The 23,752-nt window shown below is 40.5% G+C and overlaps 1 protein-coding gene across 20 annotated transcripts in view; it reads right to left on the bottom strand.

Annotated features, from left to right (window-relative positions):
- Nucleotides 1-23,752, bottom strand: part of TTLL5 (tubulin tyrosine ligase like 5) — a 285,367-nt gene that overhangs the window by 76,434 nt on the left and 185,181 nt on the right. For 17 of the 20 annotated variants that reach the window (XM_045060268.1, XM_045060271.1, XM_045060262.1 and 14 more), the window contains one exon: nucleotides 13,664-13,859. The exons of 1 other annotated variant lie outside the window; for it this stretch is intronic. In XM_045060268.1, the coding sequence (XP_044916203.1) occupies nucleotides 13,664-13,859 (196 nt within the window). Of the gene's footprint in view, nucleotides 1-13,663; nucleotides 13,860-16,819; nucleotides 17,309-18,038; nucleotides 18,112-23,752 lie in introns of those variants that run through there. 2 more of the 20 variants (XM_045060275.1, XM_045060276.1) reach the window with 2 other exon arrangements.

Raw genomic sequence — 23,752 nt, 5'->3', positions numbered from 1 at the left:
ACCCATGAGCCATGAGATCATGACCTGAGCTGAAGTCAGATACTCAGCCGGCTGAGCCATCCAAGCGCCCCTCATTCTTTTAAAAAAAATTTTAAAAACATTTATTTATTTTTGAGAGACAGAGCACAAACTGGGGAGGCACCGAGAGAGAGGGAGACACAGAATTCGAAGCAGGCTCCGACCTACAACCCATGAGATCATGACCTAAACTGAAGTCAGATGCTCAATGGACTGAGCCACCGAGGCACCCCCCCCCACCACCGTATAATTCTTTTCATCATCTTATCATGGTATTAATCATCCTTTCTGTATTCTTCTGACATCTCTCTCTAGCAACTGTGAACAAATTCATATGCATTTATTTTCAATTGTCCAAATAAATAAATTTAAGTTAAAAAAAACCATGTAGCCAATTAATATTTTCTGAGCCTTGAACTTCTAAAACAACTTAAGATCATTTTAACCAATTCTGCTTCCAGCATGGGGGCAGGGGGTAACTAAAGCCCCCAGGTTGAAATTATAACGCTCTGTATATTTAAGGTTAAAAGTAATACATAATAGAAGAGATATCTGCACACCTATGTTCACTGAGGCATTATTCACAACAGTTAAGATGTGGAAGCATTCTAAATGCCCCTCAATAGATGAATGGATAAAGATAATGTATATACATATCACAGAATGTCATTCAGTCTTCAAAAAAGAAAGAAGTCCTGTAATATACTACAACATGGATGAACCTTCAGAACATTCTGCTAAGTGAAATAAGCCAGTCACGAAAAAGATGAGTACTATATGATCCCACTTATATGAGGTATCTAAGTAATAACACTCATAGAAACACAAAGTAGAATAGTGGTTGCCAGGAGTCGGGGGGAGGGGAACACAGGGAGTTGTTCAATGAATACAGAGTTTCAATCACCCAAGATGAAAAAGTGTTACTGATCTGTTATACAACAATGTTCATACAGCGTCAACAATACTGTAGTATACACTTAAAATTGTTAAGAGGGTAAATTCGTGCTATGTGTTTTTACCATAATGAAAAACAAGTTATGGATTTTTACTGAGCTTTTACCATGGGTCAACATCGTCCTAAACACTTTACATGCAATTATCGCATTTAATCCTCCCAAACCATTGAGGCGGCTCCCATCGTCATCTCCATATACAGAGGAAGAAACCAAGGCACAAAAGGTTCCATAATTTGTCCATGATGGCACAGCTACTAAGTAGTCAGCTGGGGGTCCATGCCCACGGAAGAGGATGATTTCAGAGCTCATTATACAACGCTGCCTTCCTTATTTATGCTATGCTGACTCCCCTTTAAAGCAAATCCGCTGAAATCATATTTCCCTTCCAGAGCAAATCTAAAGCAAACTTAGCAATGTGTCCAATTTTCATCAGATGCATTTGAAAGACCCAGATTTCACTAGCTTTACTCTAAGAAAGAAAGCTTGAAAAAAAAATGTCTACAAGCAAATTTTTCTTACTTATTTTAAGAGTTAACATAAGTTTGTATGTATGTATGTATGTATGTATGTATGTATGTATGTATGTATATAAGTAAAGATAATCTCAAATGATCAGCAATGACCCCAGATCAAGAGTTCAATTGGTTAAAAAAGGATAATTCATAGCATCATTTTCAATTGTCCCTTATCTTTTATTGGCTAGCAATTTTAGGGAATTCTTCTATATCAGGGCTCTTGTTCTCCTGATAATGTGTCTGTGTCTGACATCTGATGAGTAAAATGAAATAATCAGACAAGGCAATCTCTAAGTTCCCTTACAACTTTAAATTCAGAATTCATAAATATCTAATTTGTCTCTGCCTTCAAACGTACGGTTTGTTTTATTTGGCTCAGAATCTCACATGGTTGACCTACTGTGCATCTTGCCCAGGACTTGCTGTCATCCACGCTTCTTCCTGCGGCGGCATCCTTTTCAGATGGGTGGGGTTCTGTATCTTTAGGAATGAGGTTTTTCATCAGCTCACACAGTTACTGCTGTGAGTCCCTCATATGCCCACAGACAAACACAAACAAAGCATAGGTGACAGAGTAAGGGCGGGGAATGAAACTGGTCACCAGGCAACTGGAGAAAAAAACACATTTAAGGTCATACAACAAACAAGGCCGATTCCAAGCAGCTGGTAGGTGAACAGTTGCCTTTTAACATTCTCACAACCAAGCACAGTTCTGTACTTCGATTCGTTATGTTGGTCCTTTCTTTCAGATTGTGTGTGTTTGGGTCTATAGTAGCAGCAACAACAGTAAATTTGGAATGTCTTATCTGACTCATGATACATGTGTAAAACAAGAAGAAAATGAAAGGTCACTTCTCTCAAGAGGGAGAGAGGTAGAGTGGAAAAGAGCTTTGGAAGTCTTCTGACCTGGTTTGAATATTATCTCTGCAATTAGCTAGCTATGCAACCTTGTCTAACATGCTTAAACTCTTTGAATTCCCTCCTCAGTAGGATAGAGATAATGCTACATTGAGCACACAGGAGGCACTCACTCTGCGTCCACTTCCCTGCCCCTCACCTCCCTCCCTCCAAGATCGCAGAGGGATACTACTCTAGCAACAGCTTAGAAAACTATCCGGTGGGAATCAGGGGACTTCTATTACCAGTAGTGATGAATCAGCTTAATGAACTGATGTCTATATTATAATAATGCACTAAGAATCAGATTTATATGGAGTTGAAAAAGGAAGCGTAATATTAATCATGCAAAAGTATCATCTATGGTAGTCACATTTGTAGACACCTGTCTTGTGTCCTAGCAGTCTTCTCAAAAACACCAGCATAGAAATAAAATTAAAATACTATGACCAGCGACAATAACAGGGTGGAAAGGACAAAGTGATAACTGGAGAGGTAATTCCCATGTTATTAATAACAGCCCACACAAGTGCTCCATACCTTCAAACTTCTAGAACATATTTCAGGATACTGCACAACTCAGTAGTCCCTAACCCTATTACTAACTAATAAAAGCACAAAGAAGGTAAATTATGGGCATTGCCAAGAGTTTTCCGCCCAGGAACACCTTCTTAAGACATTTAAGAATCTGAGATAACTGAGATAATGTCTAGACCCGAGTTTAAATATGTTTACAAAGCAGACCTTCCTCTCTTATGACAGTGTATGTGAACAGTAGCAGACTAGTTCCAATAGCTGAAGATAACTTTTCAAGCACGGTTTTATAGGTGCCAATAAGTACACTTGTTCTCAGTACACTGCTACTTACAGTTCATGTAATAATACACATAGATCAATATATACAAAATATATGAATGCTTTAATATATTGTGAGGGTGGTGCCATATAGCATGTCGGTCCAGAGGCTGGATGCTACACCTGCCTGCATACCTGGGTTAAAGCCCAGTCCTTCCATTTATTATTTACGTGACCCTGAGAAAGTCACATAAGTGATGCTCTGTTTTGTCTGTTAAAATAGGACTAATAAGAGGGCAACTGTGAGGATTCAATGCAATAATACAAATATAACTCCTGGTTCAGTGCTTGGCACATGATAACATCCTGAGAAATAACAATCCTCATGATAACCCACGTCTATATATTATCATCTCCATATTAGAGATAAACAAACCGAGGTCCAAAGAAGTTTGAATAACCTGTCCCAGTCATAGGCTAGACAGAACCAAGATTATGTTAAGTTATTTATTTTGAGAGAGAGAGAAAGAGAAAGCGAGTACAGGGGAGGGGCAGAGGGAGAGAGAGAATCCCAAGCTGGCTCCACGCTGTCAGCACTGAGCCTGGTGTAGGGCTCAATCCCATGAACTGTGAGATCATGACCTGAGCTGAAATCAAGACTCGGAAGCTTGACTGACTTGTCGGAACCACCCAGACACCCCAAAGGACAGAACCAAGATTTAAACTGAAGATTATCTGACTCTAAAGTCCGTTCAGAGGATCTATTTCCAAAACAGTTAAATGTAGTTTTACATGTATCATTTCACATATTTTCAACGTATTTTTATTAGGCAAGGAGGAAAGAGTTTGGCTTGGCAAAATCTACTAAATCAAATGGTTCTAGGAAAACCAATCAATCAATCATCATCATCATCTACATCATCATCATCATCTAGAAACTAAGCGTTGTATGAGTTCCTGATAAAAGTCAGAAGGATAAACAAAATGGAACCAAAACCCCCAAAAAACCAAACAGTAGATTATGCCATACAGGCCAACATGCTCCAGAAACCTAAGCACACGTGCACACATTCTTCCCCCTAAACACCCCTAGTCCACCCCTCCTCCTGGATGCTGTTAGAAGGACGTGGAAAGACTCCCCCTGCACAGTCAGCCTGTTGGCCTGCTCTCTTCGTGCCATGCTGAGGAGCGAGGGTGTTATTGCTGGCTTCCTGGAAAAGCCCGGGTGCCTGCTGAATTTCTCTTTCTTTCCCCTCCCCCACAAAACAAACACACAGCAGCTGAAGGTAATGGAGAAACACTATTCATTCCTGTAGGGGAGAGCAGAATTTTTCTAGACACATGCCATGGACTTTTAGGAGCAGTGTAACAAGACTTGGCTGGGCTTCTATGGGAATCCTTTCCACACCTGTGAGGTGATGCATGCACACATACACCGTCAGCAAAGGGCTCATGACACACGGCACCCAAGGTGTTACTAGCATACTGAAAGACCCCTCGGTATGCCCCCAGAGCTGCCCACCCCTTCCCCCCACAACTTGTTATAGAAACAGTAGCTTCCGCCGGCCCCTACTGCATCTAGGTGAGTCGGGCAAGACAGAGTCTGGTGGAAAGGGGGAAGTCAAGGACAGATGGAGGGGAAGGAATTCAGGACGCACCATTTTCTCATACCTTGAGTTAACCTCACTATGTACAAAATCAAGTCTACTAAAAATGGAAGGGCTTTGGAACAAGAACGGAACCAGCGAAAAATCCAGATGTATTTAAAATCCCCCCTTTCGTCCCTCTGTCGCTCAAAGAAGTTTCAGCAATTCTGCCTTGGCCATCAAAATGTCCTTAAGTTTTCTGCTTTTTGGGCTTTTTTCAGTCTGGATGAGGCAGAGAAGAGAGTGGGAGGGAAGGAGAAGGGGGCTGGGAGCAGAAGTTTAACAAAGGATCACTTTAACAGAAACTACTGAGTAATCGCTCTGTCCTGGGCCAAGAATAACATCAGCTCAATGTCGGCAATTAGAATCAGGCCAGTTGGGCCTCACAGCCGGTGCGGCCCTCCTCACAGCCCCCAGCACCGAGGGCTACTCATGCTGATGTCACCAGCAGTCGCTGCTGCCCCAGAAAGTCCCCCGACTCAGCTGAAAGAAAAGTTTTTTATCCTTCTCCTTCAGAGGCAGGAAGCCAGAATGAGGAGGAGGTGGGAAGCAACGAGGGCAGACTAGAGAGAAGACACAGTGGGGCCCAGATCAGCACGTAACAGACTCATGTGGCCATCCCGAGACTCCCAGGATTCCGTCACTTCTCCAACCACCCTGAAGTGCACGTTAAATGCATCAATATACGTAAAGCACCTGGAATAGTGCTTGGGCCGCAGGAAGTGTTGACTGAGTACTGGCTATTATGAGGAAAAACAAAGAGGGAGGAATCTGTCCCATTACTTATCTCTCGTCCCCCATAAAATGTGAATCCTGGGAGCAGAGACTGCTGAGCAGAATGTACCCTGATAAGAAAAATGCGCAAGAAGGCTTTCAAGTTTGGAAAATGTATTTATGAGGAGACTGGCAGATGGAGCGAAAAAGATGGAAACAAAGTTCCTATAAAACAATAATTGCCTGAAATTTTATAAGGGCAACACCGAGTCTTAACATATTCCATCTCCCTGCCAAAGGACAGAAAACAAATAACTGGGAAGGAGACATTTCCCATCTCTTTCCCTGTAGCTCAATGGCTCTCAATGCGTGGTCCCCCCAGGCATCACCAGGGGGACCTGTTAGAAATGGAAATAACTGAGCCCCATTTCCAAATTTACTGACTCAGAAATGGGGTGGGGTTAGCGATCAGTGTTTTAAAAACAGGCCCTCCAGGTGGTCCCACTGCTCAAAACTGGGGGTCTACAAACTACGGCTTAGAAGACAAATCCTGCCTGCCCCTCGTTTTTATAAATAAAGTTTCACGGGAAAACAGCCACACTCATTCACTTAAATGTTGTCTATGGCTGTTTTCATTCTACCCTGGCAAAGTGGAGGAGTGGCCGTGCAGATGCTGGCCTACAGAGCCTGAAGTATTTACTATCTGGCCATTTACAGAAAAAGTTTGCTGACCCCTGCTCCGACTTAGAACGGTTTCTTTTTTCTGTTTAAATTTTTATTTGCCTTAACTTTTTTCTTTATTGTTTTTGAGAAAGGCAGAGAAAGTGTGAGCAGGGGAGGGGAAGAGAGAGAGGGAGGATCTCAAGCAGGTTCCGTGCTGTCAGTGCAGAGCCCGATATGGGGCTCAAACTCACAAAACCATGAGATCATGACCTGAGCTGAAATCAAGAATCAGACGCTTAACTGCCTGAGCCACCCGGGCGCCCCAGAATGGTTTCTTTTTTACAACTGCTGGTTTTACTCATCCGTGTGTAAAAGTGCATGTTTTCCATTTTGTCTTACTTTGTTTATCACGGTCTCTATCAAATGGACCGGATCACACCTACTTCCTTGCACCTCAGTCCCTGGAAACCCTGCCAGTGGCTCCAGGTGACTTCCTCTTCCACGTCCCGGTTACAGGACCAGGTTTTTGTTGAGGTGGATTCAGTGCATGACAATTTCTCAGTTCATGAGTGCGGTGATAGACAGAGATGAAGATCAAAGCTTACTCGGCATGAATGTTAGAGATGTCATTTCCAAACATACCCTGAATCAGAGTTTGCCTTCTTGAAATCAATACCTTCAATAAGCTGGCCACCTAAGTGCAGAAAAGGATGGAGAACTTCCTCTGCATGTAATGCAAGAAAGGTTGCATGATCTTAACCAAAACGTTTTTAGGGAATCATTATGAAAGGCACAGACCACACACATAATCAATGCAATTCAGTACGACAGAGTGCAATACAATGTAAAGCCTCCTTAAACGGCCTGTTCCATAGACAGGTATCTTTTGTGAATGTGCTAAGCAAATTAGATTTCAATTCTACCCACTACTCTCAAATAGGCAATTAATCAAATTGTTAGTTATGTCAGTGGCTACGTACACTTTAGAAAAATGAATTCAAAGCATAAGGAGTTCATCAAAGAAACCATCTAATAGGTTAACCCAAGGATAGAAACACAGCACATACTGAGAATGCAAACCACGTTTCCATCAACAATGCGGTGATAATTATAATGGTCAAGTCTCACACAGCCATAAGCTGGACTACAAGAAGAGGCTTAAAATCTAGAAGGGCTTTGCTTCTTCTGTGGAGTGTTCTTCATGTCCTCTGAAATGACGTACTCTAAATTACTAAATATGCTTCATGTGAGAACATTTAATATCTTATTTGCTATCTTCTTAGTTACAAACTCTTTAAGCTAAGAACTTAGTTTCTTGAGATCTCCCCACAGTCCCAGAACTTCATCCTGACTCATTTTTCCCTAAATCAACTATGGATTAGAAGAACAGGGGGAAGAAATAAATGATGTTATAAACATATATAAAATTATGATGAATGATTTTCTGTTCCCTCTCCAGGAGACACAAGATAACTCCCTTCTTGGGAGTTCTGACTCCTCCCTAAGACAGATATTCTGACAGATTCTAAAAAACATGTTTTTCCATATACTTCATAGTTCAGTGAAACTAAACCAGTGTAATCCTCACTGGAAAAAAAAAATCCACACAAAAATAGCAGTACTCTGAATTTTCAAAGGAATGTGAGTTGTTGGAAGCTAATCAAAAGAATGAGAAGGGCTATTAAATGAAGCAGTTTCTAAAAGTGAAAATCAGTAAAAACTGTCTCTCATCCCTTCAAACTTCAATGCCCTACAATCCCCCCCTCCTTTCCCTTTTTAAACATTATCACCATGTCAAGGCATGGAAGCATCAAAAGGGACCGAGTGTCTATATTTGTTAGCTCATTGATTATACTCCCATAAGAGAAATGAAGCTATTTTCGATGCCTCCCCTCTCCAGCATCTGATTAAGCTGGCATTCTCAAGTATCTGAATGATGGGGAGTTCAGATGTTTAAGAGTTTTAAGAAATGTACATAGATTAAAAAAAAAATCTAAGATACACATTTCTATCTACAATTGTGAAAATGCAAACTGTCTATCCCAAAGACTTTCTAAAGGAGGGAATTTCTACATGACGGAGGGCAACACGGTGATCAAAATGAGATGCTACATTCCACGCTTTCCAGGTAAGAAGGCTGGGTTTTCCTCTAGAAAACCAGACCTACAGAACTACTTCCCAAGTGCTTAGAGTTACAATTTCTCAATTACATTGAGTTAATATAATACATAGAGTACACGGGCATAGAAAAAGATGAGCAAGTGATGAATGAAATCAAAATAATAAAATGTCTGGACCTGGATGATAGTTAATAAGATTAAGATAGCTCACAACGCTAGGAAACTTGAAATCAACCACAAGAAAAAAATTGGAAAGGTAACAAATACTTGGAGACTGAAGAACATCCTACGGAAGAATGAATGGGCTTGGGAATGCAAACTGGTGTGGCCACTATGGAAAACAGTATGGAAGTCCCTCAAAAAATTCAAAGTAGAAATACCATATGATCCAATAATTCAAAGAAAACTAAACACTAAGTCGAAAAGATATATGTATCCTTATATTTATTGCAGCATTATTTATAACAATAATGATATGGAAGCAACCTAAAAGTGTCCATCAATAGATGAATGGATAAGGAAGCTGTGGTACACACACATGTACATATATACAGTGGCATATTATGCAGCCATAAAAAAGGATGAGATCATGCCATTTGTGACAACATTGATGGACCTGGAAGATATTATGCTAAGTGAAGTAAGTCATAGAAAGAGAAATAGCATATGACTTCATTCATATGTGGAATCTAAGAAAAACAAATGAATAAACAGAAAGCAGAATCAGACCTATAAACACGGAACAAACTGATGATTGCCAGAGAGAAGGAGGATGGGGCGTCAGGGCAAAATAGGTGAAGGGGTGTGAGAGATACAGGCTTCTGGTTATGGAATGAGTAAGTCACAGGAATAAAAGGTACAGTTAAGGAATACAGTGAATGAAATCGTGATGCATTATACAGTGATAGATGGTAGATTCATTTGTGATCAGCACAGCATAATGTATAAACTTATTGAATCACTATGGTGTACATCTGAAACTAACGTAATATTGAGTGTCCTCTATACTCATTTAATAAAGTTTAAACTCCAGGAAAAAAAAAAAAGAATGAATGGGCTAACCACGCAGTTAAAGAGGAAATTAAAAAGTATATGGAAGTCAATGAAAATGATAACACCACAACCCAAAACCTCTGGGACGCAGCAAAGGCGGTCATAAGAGGAAAGTATACAGCAATCCAGGCCTTCCTAAAGAAGGAAGAAAGATCTCAGAAACACTCCCTAACCTTACACCTTAAGGAGATAGAAGAAGAACAGCAAATAAGACCCCAAACCAGCAGAAGACAGGAAATAATAAAGATTAGAGCAGAAATTAATCCTATCGAAACAAAAAAACAGTAGAACAGATCAATGAAACCAGAAGCTGGTTCTTTGAAAGAATTAACAAAACTGATAAACCACTAGCCAGTTTGATCAAGAAGAAAAAAGAAAGGGCCCAAATAAATAAAATCAAGGATGAAAGAGGAGAGATCACAACCAACACAATAGAAATAAAAACAAGAGAATATTATGAGCAATTATATGCCAATAAAATGGGTAATCTGGAAGAAATGACAAATTCCTAGAAACATATACACTACCAAAACTGAAATAGGAAGAAATAGAAAATTTGAACAGACCCATAACCAGTAAGGAAATCAAATTAGTAATCAAACATCTGCCAAAAAACGAGTCCAGGGCCAGATGGCTTTCCAGGGGAATTCTACCAAACATTTAAGGAAGAGTTAACACCTGTTCTCTTGAAACTGTTCCAAAAAATAGAAATGGAAGGAAAACTTCCAAACTCTTGCTATGAAGCCAGAATTACCTTGATTCCAAAACCAAACAGAGACCACACTAAAAAGGAGAACTATAGACCAATTTCCCTGATGAACATGGATGCAAAAATCCTCAACAAGATATTAGCCAACCAGATCCAACAATACATTAAAAAAATTATCACCACGACCAAGTGGGATTTATACCTGGGATGCAGGGCTGGTTCAATATCTGCAAAACAATTAACGTGATTCATCACATCAATAAAAGAAAGGACAAGAACCATATGATCCTCTCAACAGATGCAGAGAAAGCATTTGACAAAATATAGCATCCTTTCTTGATAAAAACCCTCAGGAAACTAGGGATAGAAGGAGCGTACCTCGAGATCATAAAAGCCATATATGAACGACCCAACGCTAATATCATCCTCAATGGGGAGAAACTAAGAGCTTTCCCCCTAAAGTCAGGAACAAGACAGGGATGTCCACTCTCGCCACTGTTATTCAACATAGTATTGGAAGTCTTAGCCTCTGCAATCAGACAACACAAAGAAATAAAAGGCATCCAAATCGGCCAGGAGGAGGTCAAATTTTCACTCTTTGCAGATGACATGATACTCTTTATGGAAAAGCCAAAAGATTCCACCAAAAAACTGCCAGAATTGATTTATGAATTCAGCAAAATTGCAGGATATAAAATCAACACACAGAAATCGGTTGCATTCCTATACGCTAACAATGAAGCGACAGAAAGAGAAATCAAGGAATCGATCCCATTTACAGTTGCACAAAAAAACCATAAAATACCTAGGAATAAATCTAACCAAAGAGGTGAAAAATCTATACATGAAAACTATAGAAAGCTTATGAAAGAAATTGAAGAAGACACAAAAAAATGGAAAAAGATTCCATGCTCCTGGATAGGAAGAACAAATATTGTCAAAATGTTGATACTACCCAAAGCAATCTACATATTCAATGCCATCCCTATCAAAGTAACACCAGCATTCCTCACAGAGCTAGAAAAAATAATCCTAAAATTTGTATGGAACCAGAAAAGACCCCAAATGGCCAAAACAATCTGAAAAAGAAAACCAAAGCAGGAGGCATCACAATCCCAGACTTCAAGCTATACTACAAATCTGTCATCATCAAGACAGTATGGTACTGGCACAAGAACAGACACTCAGATCAATGAAACAGAATAGAGAACCCAGAAATGGACTCACAAACGTATGGCCAACTAATCTTTGACAAAGCAGGAAAGAACATCCAATAGAATAAACACAGTCTCTTCAGCAAGTGGTGCTGGGAAAACTGGACAGCAACATGCAGAAGAATGAATCCGGACCACTTTCTGACACCATACACAAAAATAAACTCAAAACGGATGAAAGACCTAAATGTAAGACAGGAAGCCATCGAAATCCTCAAGGAGAAAGCAGGCAAAAACCTCTTTGATCTTGGCCACAGAAACTTCTTATTCAACACGTCTCCAGAGACAAGGGAAACAAAAGCAAAAATGAACTACTGGGACCTCATCAAAATAAAAAGCTTCTGCACAGCGAAGGAAACAATCAGCAAAACTAAAAGGCAACCGATGGAATGGGAGAAGATATTTGCAAATAACAGATAAGATAAAGGGTTAGTATCCAAAATCTATAAAGAACTTATCAAACTCAACACCCAAAAAACAAATATCCAGTGAAGAAACGGGCAAAAGACATGAATAGACACTTCTCCAAAGAAGACATCCAGATGGCCACCCGACACATGAAAAAAACGCTCCACATCACTCATCATCAGGGAAATGCAAATCAAAACCACAATGAGATACCACATCACACCTGTCAGGATGGCTAAGATTAACAACTCAGGCAACAACAGATGTTGGCGAGGATGCGGAGAAAGAGGATCTCTTTTGCATTGTTGGTGGGAATGCAAGCTGGTGCAGCCACTCTGGAAAACAGTATGGAGGTTCCTCAAAAAACTAAAAATAGAACTACCCTACAACCCAGCAATGGCACTAGTAGGCATTTATCCAATGGATACAGGTGTGCTTGCTGTTTCGAAGGGACACAGGCACCCCCATGTTTATAGCAGCACTATCAACAACGGCCAAAGTATGGAAAGAGCCCAAATGTCCATCGATGGACGAATGGATAAAGAAAAATGTAGTATACATATATACAATGGAGTACTACTCGGCAATCAAAAAGAATGAAATCTTGCCATTTGCTACTACATGGATGGAACTGGAGGGTATTATGCTAAGTGAAATTAGTCAGTCAAAGAAAGACAAAAATCATATGGCTTCACTCATATGAGGACTTTAAGAGACAAAACAGATGAGCATAAGGGAAGGGAAACAAAAATAAGATAAAAACAGGGAGGGGGACAAAACAGAAGAGACTCATAAATATGGAGAACAAACTGAGGGTTACGGGAGGGGTTGTGGGAGGAGGGATGGGCTAAATGGGGAAGGGGCACTAAGGAATCTACTCCTGAAATCTTTGTTGCACTACATGCTAACTAATTTGGATGTAAATTTTAAAAACTAAAAAACAAAATTCAAAAAAAGATTAAGATAGAGAGCATCATGATGATTGTTTTATTTAGAGGGGGGGAAAGACTTTGGGAAATGGTGCTTTTGTCTTTAAGTGAATATTAATTTTGCACAAACTAACGCACACTATGTACTACATTTTTATAAGAGCAAATGACAAGAGATCAAACTGATATATTTCTTCACATAGCCAAATAAAAGAGAAGCTCATGGAATCAGTGCTGAGATAGCCCAACACAACATGTAGAACACAGTAACGGATTCTAAAGATGGCCCTGAAATGATCAAGAGAAAGTTAACTCCAGATGGTCTTTCCCTGCAATTTGGGCCATACTAACACACCAGCACAATTCACTTACAATTCACTTACACAGCTCCCTCACACACTCCCTCAGGAGTGTCTGTCATTCTATGGATAGAAGGAAAATGCTATTTCACTAGAACACAAGGGCCAAGATAGCGAGGATTTTTGTGTATACCGTTACATTTTTGCGGGTACGTTGTTTTGTGTACCGTCGAGCCAGAAGACCAACAACTTAACTTATGACTACTTCCTGTGAAAAGAACTGGAAACATTATTTACACCTTGAAAATCTTGGTAAGTTATGAAGGATTAATGTGTGCTTATGTATACCAAGGGTGTACCAAAGAAATAGTACATTTAGGAAAAAAGTTGCTTCAAATGCTAGCTTTTAGGTATGTGGAAATTAGACCTGCTGGGAGCTTACTGAACGACCATCAGGCAACAGAAAGGGGCAATGCTACAACAGAGATTTTTGTAGAGAAAAATTCAAGTGGAAGAAAATGTCACACCTGGTTCAGTGTCACCTCCTGCCAAAGCCAACATCAAGGCTTCAGCACGTTTCTTCCCTTAGAGTAGGTTCTCCAAGAGCCATGCGAGCCATACTGGTGTAGGTAAACTTTTGGGAAACTATTCCTACCTTTTCCATTGACCTTCTTCCACCCCCGTAGAAGAAAGATACTGGCATATGGAAAAGCCTTATCTGAATTACCTGATGCCGGGCTCGACTCTGGTCCAGAAGCTGCCGGGACTGAAGTTTTTGTTGTTCAAGTTGCTGCAGGGCAAAATGGAGTTGGTAACTGCCCGCTGTGGGGTGATACTTGTGCTGAGGGACAACCCCTGTAGCCTTGCTATATGCGTTGTTCTCTACCTCTCCCTCCCAGGCAAAGCCACCTGTTTGAAGGCTCCTGAAGAGAAAAGAAAGCAGAGCTCTTAGAGTGGTTGTGTGAACAGCCTAAAGGAAAAGAGAGAAATATCACAGGTATTTTTCCTTTACAGAGCTAACATAGCTTGGAATTTACAAATCTGTTTGTGTGAGAAATCATCTGACTCGCCCACTAAACCACAGCTCCATGAAGACAAAGACAGGGCCCGCTCTGTTCTCCACTCTCTTTGTAGCACTTATCCTGAGACCGGGGCACATGGTCAGTCTACAGTATCTGTTGAAGGTTAAGTAATTAAAATAGTAATTTCAGTCCCCTGTGACGGCCACAAGGTCTTCCAAAAAGGAGCCCAGGAAGCTTCAAATTCAGGACGGCTGGTTGAATCTAAGGTAGGAACAGAGGCACAATCATCTTCTAAAACATCAACTTTAAAAGAACAGGGGTTAATTATACAGAAGTCATGGTTTTTCTTAACCACCTATTAGTGAGCTTACGTGTGCATCATGAGATAAGATAACTGGTCTGAGAAGACAGGTTTTCCATTATTCTAAATTTACCTCAGTAGGGTCCCCAGCCAAGCAGATGTTTGGCCTGTCAGACACATGAGGAAGGAGAAGGGCTGGTGGCCTTTGGGACTGTTTAGTACCCATGCTATGCTGTCCGTTAAGAACTCTGACCTTCTTCCTTGCCCAGATCCCCACATTTTAGATTCTGGTGACCATGTCTGTATATATCCCAGTTGAAGTCTTCATAACTACAGGCCTCCGCTTGCCCTCTCGGTCTGTGTCTTCCAGGTAGAAAAGTCCCCATTTATACCACTTCATGCTAATTAGGAGGGTGATTATTAAAAATGAAACCAAATACATGGAAAAAAACCAAGCGCTGGCCAGCATGAGGAAACACTGGAACTCTCGCGCATTGCTGGTGGGAACGTGAAATGTTGTAGCTCCTGTGGAAAACATTCTGGCAGTTCCTCAAAAAGCCAAACACAGAATTACCATGTGATTCAGTGATTCCACCCCTAGGCATGCCCCCCCCCCCAACTGAAAACAGGGCCTACTTGTACACCAAAGTTCCCAGCAGCATTATTTCCAGTAGCCAAATGGTGAAAACATCAACAGATGAATGGATAAACAAATGTGGTCTATACCTCCAACGAAATATTAGTCAGCCTTAAAAAGGAAGGAGATTCTGACACAAGAGACAACATGGATGAACCCTGGGGACGTTATGCTAAGTGAAATAAGTCTGTCACAAAAGGACCGATACTGCAGGATTTCACTTATACGAGGTCCCTAGAAGAGTCAAATTCATAGAGACAAAGTAGAACAGTGGTTGCTGGGGCTGGGGAGATGGGAGAATCGGGAGTGACTGTTTAATGGGTACTGAGTTACAGCGTGGGATGATGAGAAAGTTCTGGAGACAGATGGTGGTGATGGTTGCACAAATTGTGAATGTACGAGATGCCACTGAATCGTAGCACAGAAATGGTACATTTTAGGATATATATATTGCCCCACATTTTTAAAAAAGGTCCCCTTTAAAACGGTTTTTAGAACAGTCTTTTATCTGGCAGCCCTTTTCACTCACTTCTGGTTCTTCTCTGGACCTTCTTTAATTACCCTGTGGGTTTTTTTGTTGTTGTTTTTTCCTTTTTGAAGTATAGTGACCAGAAAATTGCACACAGAAGAAACATGAAGAATCTCATTGTGAACAACCTTACCCCAAACCTGATTAACGGGGCTTTAGGAAAGGAAACCGTGCCTAACTGAAGAGAAATATTCATAGTGACTTAAATCATCACGCTGTTATTTCCTCTGCAAATTTCCTTTGGCATTAACGGTCATTTTGATGGCAGAGTCACAGCAACACTGGGGTAAGGTTATGCCGACCTTCCTGAGGCCTGACCTATGGGCCACCTAGTTATTTACAACCTGATTCCTAATGACCCCAACGGAACCCTGGGGGAGGGGACAGAGCGGAATGTCTGCTGAATCCAGAAGCCCAGGCTCCTCTCTTGTCTGTGTTCTCCCTCACAGCTTCATCATTTCAGGGGGCTGCTTTGGAGTCTCTGCCTCTCTCAAAGAGATTTCCAAATACCTAGTTAAGGGAAAGTCTGCATAATGTATCCCGAAGCCCATGGATGAAAGGTTTTCTACTCACATAATCTCACCTCTGATATGTCACATCCCTTGCTCATCTCCTCCCACAGTTTGGCTCCCACAGTTCAGTTGCACAATTATATGCTTTTGGCTAATCTTCTTGGAGAAAAGTACCCAAATGCTCAGGGCTTATTTATGAATTTTTCCGAGTATGACATCTGATCTTCAGTGACCCCTCGGTGTGTGTGCTACTCTACATAGTTCAAACGACGCGGTCTTTCCCAAGGGGCTTCCAGAGGTATGGAGAAGTGTGGCGGCCAATGACTGACGAGAAAGGAGTCGTACCTAAATACGCAGATAGAATGTTCACGTTGTTCACAAAGTGAAATGCTGAATGGGAGTCAAACAGGAGTTAAGGGGTGAGGAAAGGAGGGGCCAGAGGCACGTGTCATCTCCTTTCTCATTAGTGAGGGGAGAGGAAAGCTTAGTGAAGAAAACATGTGGGGAGGTGCACAGGCTCTGAGTGGAAGGAGTGGTGGGTGGAGAAAGGCCTCCAGGTAGAAAGGAAGGGTGGGGGCAAAGGTGGGTTGATCCAGTGAACAAAGGAACACGGGAAGATACAGATGAAGCAGCAGGAACTGCCTGGCTGGATTAACCTTGAGATTTCTGTATCAATTAGGGCAGATATTCAAATTTAGAAGGAAACTACTGTTTATGGTAACTGCACCAAAAGTCAAAAAATACACCAATTGTGATTCTCCTTCCACTCTGGCTTGCTGGTTCTAGAAGTTTCTGGCCACGAGCAGCAATCTAGACTCAGGAATTAGGTATTAAAGGATTTTTGTAACTACGTTATAACTATTAAGTCAGAAATCATCTCACTGGCAGGCTAGGTTGGTTTTATTTTCTGAAAGCTTCTTTAACAAATATTCCTAGGAGGCATTTACTTTAACGCCTGCTTGTTGTGCATCAGAAATCAGAGTCTGTAACAGGGCCCTCTTCCATGGAGACCACCAGGGACTGTGAGTGTTAGGGGTAGGACAGCGGGCAAGAGGAGATCACATAAGAGTAAGACTGAGGATGAGAGGAGGTTTGCTCATCCAACTGCAAACTGTGAACAGACTGCAACGTCATAAACTTTCACAGCAGAAGCTGCTTTTAATCTCCTCAGTACCATAAATCCACTCTCCAAATCACAAAAGAAACTTTCTCAAGCAAGGAGAAACTTTTAGCCAAGAGGCAGGAATTTTTACAGTGCACCACTGGGTGGGGACCGGAGCGCTGAGCCGTGGAGGGCGACGTGGTGATGCCGGGTGAAGCTCGCTTGCTTGGAGCGCCAGTGGGTGGTACTCAGGCCGCTGTATCTTCCAACTAAAGCACAAGTGTGTGGGGTTTGTAGGATGCAGGTTGTACAATGGCTGACTCGGAGGAGGCCAGGCGCACTCTCTTCTGGGCCTTCCCTGAGATTCCATTATCTGCATATTCCTTCATGTGGCATCTAATAGTTTCTGTTTCCATCCAAAATTCCATCCCATTTTCCTGAACCTCAATTCATTGTAGTCTACTAGTAATACATTTTCTATTCCCATCAAAATTTTGAGATTTAATTGTTCTCTCTAGTTTTTATATTATTCTTTGCTCAATACTAAAATATAATAGTGCAAAGAGTCCCTGAAAATAACTTCTAAGAGTTTCATGTTATCTGTACAGCCAAGAAAGTTAGCTGTGGAAAAGCTCAGAATGTCTAACATTGGACTCAAATTCAAAGATTCAGAGTCAACTATGCTGTATTTCCCTTTACTACGCATGTAGCTAATAGGCAACAATACGGCAAATTTTTCTCAACATCACCCTCTCTTATTAGCCAATTTACTTAGAACTTCATCTCACTTTCTATGTTGCACTGTGGCATATCAGGGCTAAATGTTTCCCCATAACTGTCCTCCTGCAGAACGCCCCCCCAACCTCCAGCCAATATACATTGAAGGGCTAGACTTTCCCCTTTGCTTTAATAGCTGTTCCAAAGAATGGATGTTGGTTCTAAGGAACTTGGAGGTGATCTATCAAACGCACTGGTTTTTAGCAAAGCAGATCTCCTCACCAGGCAATTACACTCTCCATGAAGATAGGCTTTCGGCGTCAAGATTTTCTGAGAATCATGTGATGTCACAAGACTGTAGGGGAAGAATGGGGCACAGAAATGTGACAGTCATACAGAGAGTGTGACCCCCACAGCCCACTTCCCCGGGCTCCTTCACCCAATCGCAGCAGAACTTGAGCTACCATGTACAGGCAAGGATGTCCCTGTCCTTCTTGAGGGTTGGGAAGTGTGTGGGTGTGCTTTCAAAGGCCATAATAATGGGGGTGGGGGATTGCTGACATTCAATAGGCGGGGGGGGGGGGGGGCAGTGTCAAGGGTGCTAAACGTCTAAAAACGCAGGGAAGAGTCGTGTACTAGGAAGAATATGTCTGCTCAGAATGCCACCAATGCTTCTAATGAGAAACACTGTAGAGCCATGAAGGAAGTGCTTTCTGGGGAGAATCTTACAGTTTCTTCACAAGAAAGAATATCCATCTACTTCCATGGCACTTTATAGAATGTGTAGATGTTAAAGACAGCAGAGGTTACATTCTCTTTGTAAATTCTCAGTCCCAAACAAAGTAGTCATAGCACACAGTACGTGTGTGGTAAATGCTGAAGATCCTACAGGGAAGGGTGGGGCTCCCACGAGCAGTACAAAGCAGTGCTGGCCGGAATATGAAGCGGCTACCTTGGACTGTGACTCAGTCACACAAGCGCCCTTCCTTGAGACGACTATCACACAGGGCCCTGGAGAACTTTATGTGTGCATCCTATTTCATCAGGCAGAACATTAAAAAGATATGTAATCCAGAGCTGAGATTTAATAATTATTACTGCTTAACAAGGATTTTCTTAAGTAGCACTGGCATTACTCTTGTAACTACAAATACTTTGGTGGTAAAGATTACAATGATCCCTACTATACTTTGGTGCCACAGCCTTAATTTCTGCTAAGGCATGAAGAGTTTTACAAAAACACCATTGTTTTTGCAACATGTGTAAATGTCAACGTGGTGAAAAAGGCAAAAAAATGTCTTAGCATTACTGTGAAAAACCTTTTGATCCTACTGGCTTCCTCAAAGGGTCTTGAGGATCCCCCCTGGACCCCCAGATCCATGAACTGCACTTTGTGAACCACAGACCTGTTGCAATACAGCCTGGGGACAGGTGAGAAGAGAGCACGACCGGAAAAGGACTCTTCAGTTACCCAAAAAGCTGACATACAGGATGAAAAGCAGACACCTCTCACAGTTCAGAAAGCTGGCCACATGACTGTAAAGCATAAAAGGATCTCTAGAATCTTAACTGGTGCTCCCATCCGGCTCTCCAAACATCTGAAGCCAGAGATGAACTGGAATCTAACAAAGGCTGTGACAAAGTCCAGACCCAGCTTAATTATCAATTAGATTGGCTCACCCCCTTCTCCTCCCACCCCTCTCCCACACACTAGCAACCGGAGAAAAGGATAAGCATGTCTTTTGGGGAGAGGGGGGAGGGTAAATAACATTTACTTAAGACTCTGATTTTACAGAAAATGCCTAGCATACAACTAATAATTGTAAAAGACACGCAGAAGCAAGAAAATGTGACCCAGGAGAGAAAACAGTCAATAGAAGGGCACTGACAAGACGGCACAGATGTTGGACTTACCAGAGGTGGACTTCAAAATAACCATGAGAAACATGTATGAGGGTCAAGTATAAAAGGTGGGCAATATGTATGAACAAATGGGGGAATTTCAATAGAGAGATGAAATTTACTTAAAAAAAAAAAACCATACAAGAATTCTAGAAGTGAAAAAATATACAATCTGAAAGGAAGAATTCATTCCAAATGCTTAACAACAGACTGAATGCAATAGAGGAGAGTATGTAACATATATAAAATTGGAATCCCAGAAGGCAGAGGAGAGAGAATGAGGCAGAAGAAATCTATAAAGGGATAAAGGCTGAGAATTTCCAATGCTGATGGAAGACATTAACCTACAGACCTAAGTAGCTCAGCAAATCCTAAGCAGGGTTAAGTACAAAGAAATCTACACCCAGGCACATGATAGTCCAATTGCTGAAAACTAAAAATCAGGAACAAAAACTTCAAAGCAGCCAGGGTGGTGGGGTGCTGGTTGGTGCTGGTAGCAATATTACCCACAAGCGAACAACAATGCTAATGGTTGACTAACTTATCATTAGAAAACAAAGGCCCGAAAACAATGAACAGGTATTTTAAAGTGCTGGGAAAAAACCCAAAACCAAACAAAAACCCTGCCAGTATAGACTTAAACATTTAAACAACACTCTCCACCCACTCAGTCAATTTGACAATTATGTGAAACTATATCCAGTGACTTCAGAATACACATTCTTTTCAAGTGAACACGGAACATTCATGAAGATAGTCCAAATGCTGGGCCATAAAATAAGTCTCAATAAAAATCAAAGGAACCTCAAAAAATAAATGGTAATTACCTTTAAAAAAAAATCAAAGGACTAAAATCCAGAATGTACACTGATTAGAATATTAAATTATAAATCAGTAATAAGATATCTAGAAAATTCCAAAATATTTGGAAATTTAACAACACACTTCTACATAATCTATGAGTCAAGGAAGAAATCACAGGAAAAATTGAAAAATGTATTCCAACTGAGTGGTAATGAAAACACAATTGAACAAAACCTAAAAGAGTACTTAATTAGAAACTTATAATATTTAATGTCTTTATTAGAAAAGAAATGAGTAAAAATTAACAACCTAAGCTTTCACCTTAAGAAGCTAGAAAAATAAGAGCAAGGTAAACACACAGTAAGTAGAATAAACAGTAGAATAATAAAAGCAGAAGTCAACAAGGAGGCCATTAGACTGAGGTGGCTCTAATGCCTTGGCAGCCTTTATAAGCAAACCAAAACTTAAGCCAGCATCAGTGCACTCAAATCTGAGAAAATGAAATTAAGAACAACCAATCACAAACAGCCTAGCAGGCTTTCCCAAATAAGGCAACTGCTTCAGCTATAGTCAATCAAGTAATCAAATAATTTCCTTGCTTTATTTAGGAGCCTGCTCTATTAAAAAAAAAAAAAAAGGGCGGGGGGGGGGGTGCGTGACTGGGTGGCTCAGTCAGGTAAGTGTCCAACTTCAGCTCAGGTCATGATCCCATGGTTCGTGGGTTCAAGCCCCACATCGGGCTCTGCTGACAGCTCAGAGCCTGAAGCCTGCTTCGGATTCTGTCTCCCTCTCTCTCTCTGCCCCTATCCTGCTCACTCTCTGTCTCTTTCTGTCTCTCAGAAATAAATAAACATTAAAAAAAAAAAGAAAGCCTTTCCCTTAGTTCCCCCTGATAGATTGCTCCTAACCATTTTCAGTCTGTCACTGCCCAGTTAAAAATCAATGTTTGCTCCAATGAGCTCTTCAAAATTTTAATACACTTCAGTTTATCTTTTAGCACAGTGAAATAGAAAATAGGCAAACAGAGCATATCAACAAAATCAAAGGTGGCTATTTGGAAGATTTTAAAAGTTGATGAATTCCAAGCAAGCTGATCTTAAAGAATAAAAGGACATAAAAAATTAATGAAGAAGATCATAGAGTCTATAGACAACAAAAACAGAAAGTAATATTATGAACAACTCTATGCCAAAAATTCAGTGAATAAATCCTTGGAAATACAACTTATTAAAAGTGACACAATGAGAGAAAGTCTAAATTACTCTCTGTACATAAATAGGTATATAAAGAAATTTAACTTGTAATCAAAAACCTTCTTACAAAGAAAACTTTAAGCTCAGATGGTTTTAGTGAAGTCTATCAAACATTTAAAGAAATAATTCCAATCTTTCACAAAATCTTTCAGAACAAAAGAGAGAAGGGAAAATTTCCCAACTCATTTTATGACGTTAACATATCTCTGACACAAAAAACATGACAGAGACATTACAAGAAAATTACAGGCCAATATGCCTCAAGAATATACACAAAAAAACTCTGATGAAATATTAGCAAATAAAATCAATCAACCTATATCTATCTCCTTTATAAAAAAAACCACCCCCGGGGCACCTGGGTAGCTCAGTCGGTTGACTGTCCAAATCTTGATTTCAGCTCAGGTCATAATCCAAGGGTTGTGGGATCTAGCTCTGTGTGGAGCCTGCTTGAGATTCTCTCTCTCTCTCCTTCTGGTCCTCTCCCCTACTCATGCTCTCTAAATTAAAAGAAAAAAAATATCTCCTATAAAAAATAAGATCGTATCATGACCAAGTGATATTTACCATGGGAATGGTTTAAGATGTAAAAATCAATCATGTATTCACCCCATTAAAAGAATAAAGAAGAATAATCATATTAGAATATTATTAGATGAAATACCGCATTGGACAAAATGCAACACCCATTCATGACAGAAACTCTCAGTAAACTAGGAGCAAAAGAAAGTTCCTAACCTAATAAAGTATCTCTATAAAAAAATCTATGGTTAACATCATACTTATTGGTGAAACACTGAACTCTTTTCCTTTAAGAACAGGAATAAAGGAAGGATGTTTTTTCTCACTACTTCAATTAAAAATTAGTAATGGAAGGGGTGCGTGGGTTACTCAGTCGGTTAAGTGTCCAACTTCAGCTCAGGTCATGATCTCACAGTTCGTGAGTTTGAGCCCCATATCAGGCTCTGTACTAACAGCTCAGAGCCTGGAGTCTGTTTCGGATTCTGCGTCTCCCTCTCTCTACCCCTCCCCTACTTGCGTGCGCGCTCTCTCTCTCAAAAATAAACATTAAAAAAAAAACTTTTATAAAAAAAATTAGTAATGGAAGACATAGCCAATGTCATAAGGAAAAAAAAAAAACTGCCAGTATTCACAGATGTGATTGTTTACACAGAAAACCTTATGAATTTTATAAAAATATTGGTAGCACAGGAATCAAGGTCCATAAACAAAATGCAATTATATTTTTAACAATTCTTTTTTAAAGTTTATTTATTTATTTTGAAATAGAGAGCAAGCAGGGGAGGGGCAGAGAGAGAGAAGAGAGAGACTCCCAAGCAGGCTCTGTGCTGTCAGTGCAGAGTCTGATATGGGGCTTGATCTCACAAACTGTGAGATCATGACATGAGCCAAAATCAAGAATCAGACGGTTAACTTCTATTGGAAGACTCAATATTGTTAAGATGTTTATTCTACATTTCAAATGTTGCTTTCCTAGTTCCACAGTTTCTATCTGGAAATCTGGCTTGAGATTTCCTATCTTTGATTCATTGAAGCATATTTTCCTATTCATCTTGGTTCATAGTTATAATAGCCACTTTAAAATCCTTGCGTATTAATTCCATCATCTGAGCCTTCTTAAGACTGGTCTCTGTTGATTATCTTTCATTCTAAGAATGGGTCATGTTTTCCTGTTTTTTCATATGTTGAAGAATTTCACATTGTATCCTGGACACTGTGAAATGTTATAGATACTGGATTGTATTATATTGCTCCAAAGACCATGCGCGTGCGTGTGCGTGTGTGTTTTAAGCAGGCAGCTAATTTGGCTAAACTCCACCTGAAATTCTTTCTTCCCTTCCAAGGGCCATGGCTCTATGTTCAGTTCTTTTAGCTTTAACTGTATAGTTTGGAGTAGATGGTTGCCTCATTTCCAGGGTTTTCCTCTCACTCTTCCAGCAGGTGGCTGTTCTAAACCTCAGCCTCCAGTTTGTTAAGCCAGTTAATTTGGATTGCCATGTAAGTTCTAATTGCAAA

This window comes from Felis catus, chromosome B3 (assembly GCF_018350175.1).
Source record: "Felis catus isolate Fca126 chromosome B3, F.catus_Fca126_mat1.0, whole genome shotgun sequence".
Classification (NCBI taxonomy): Eukaryota; Metazoa; Chordata; class Mammalia; order Carnivora; family Felidae; genus Felis; species Felis catus.
This window is presented reverse-complemented; position numbering and strand designations above follow the sequence as displayed.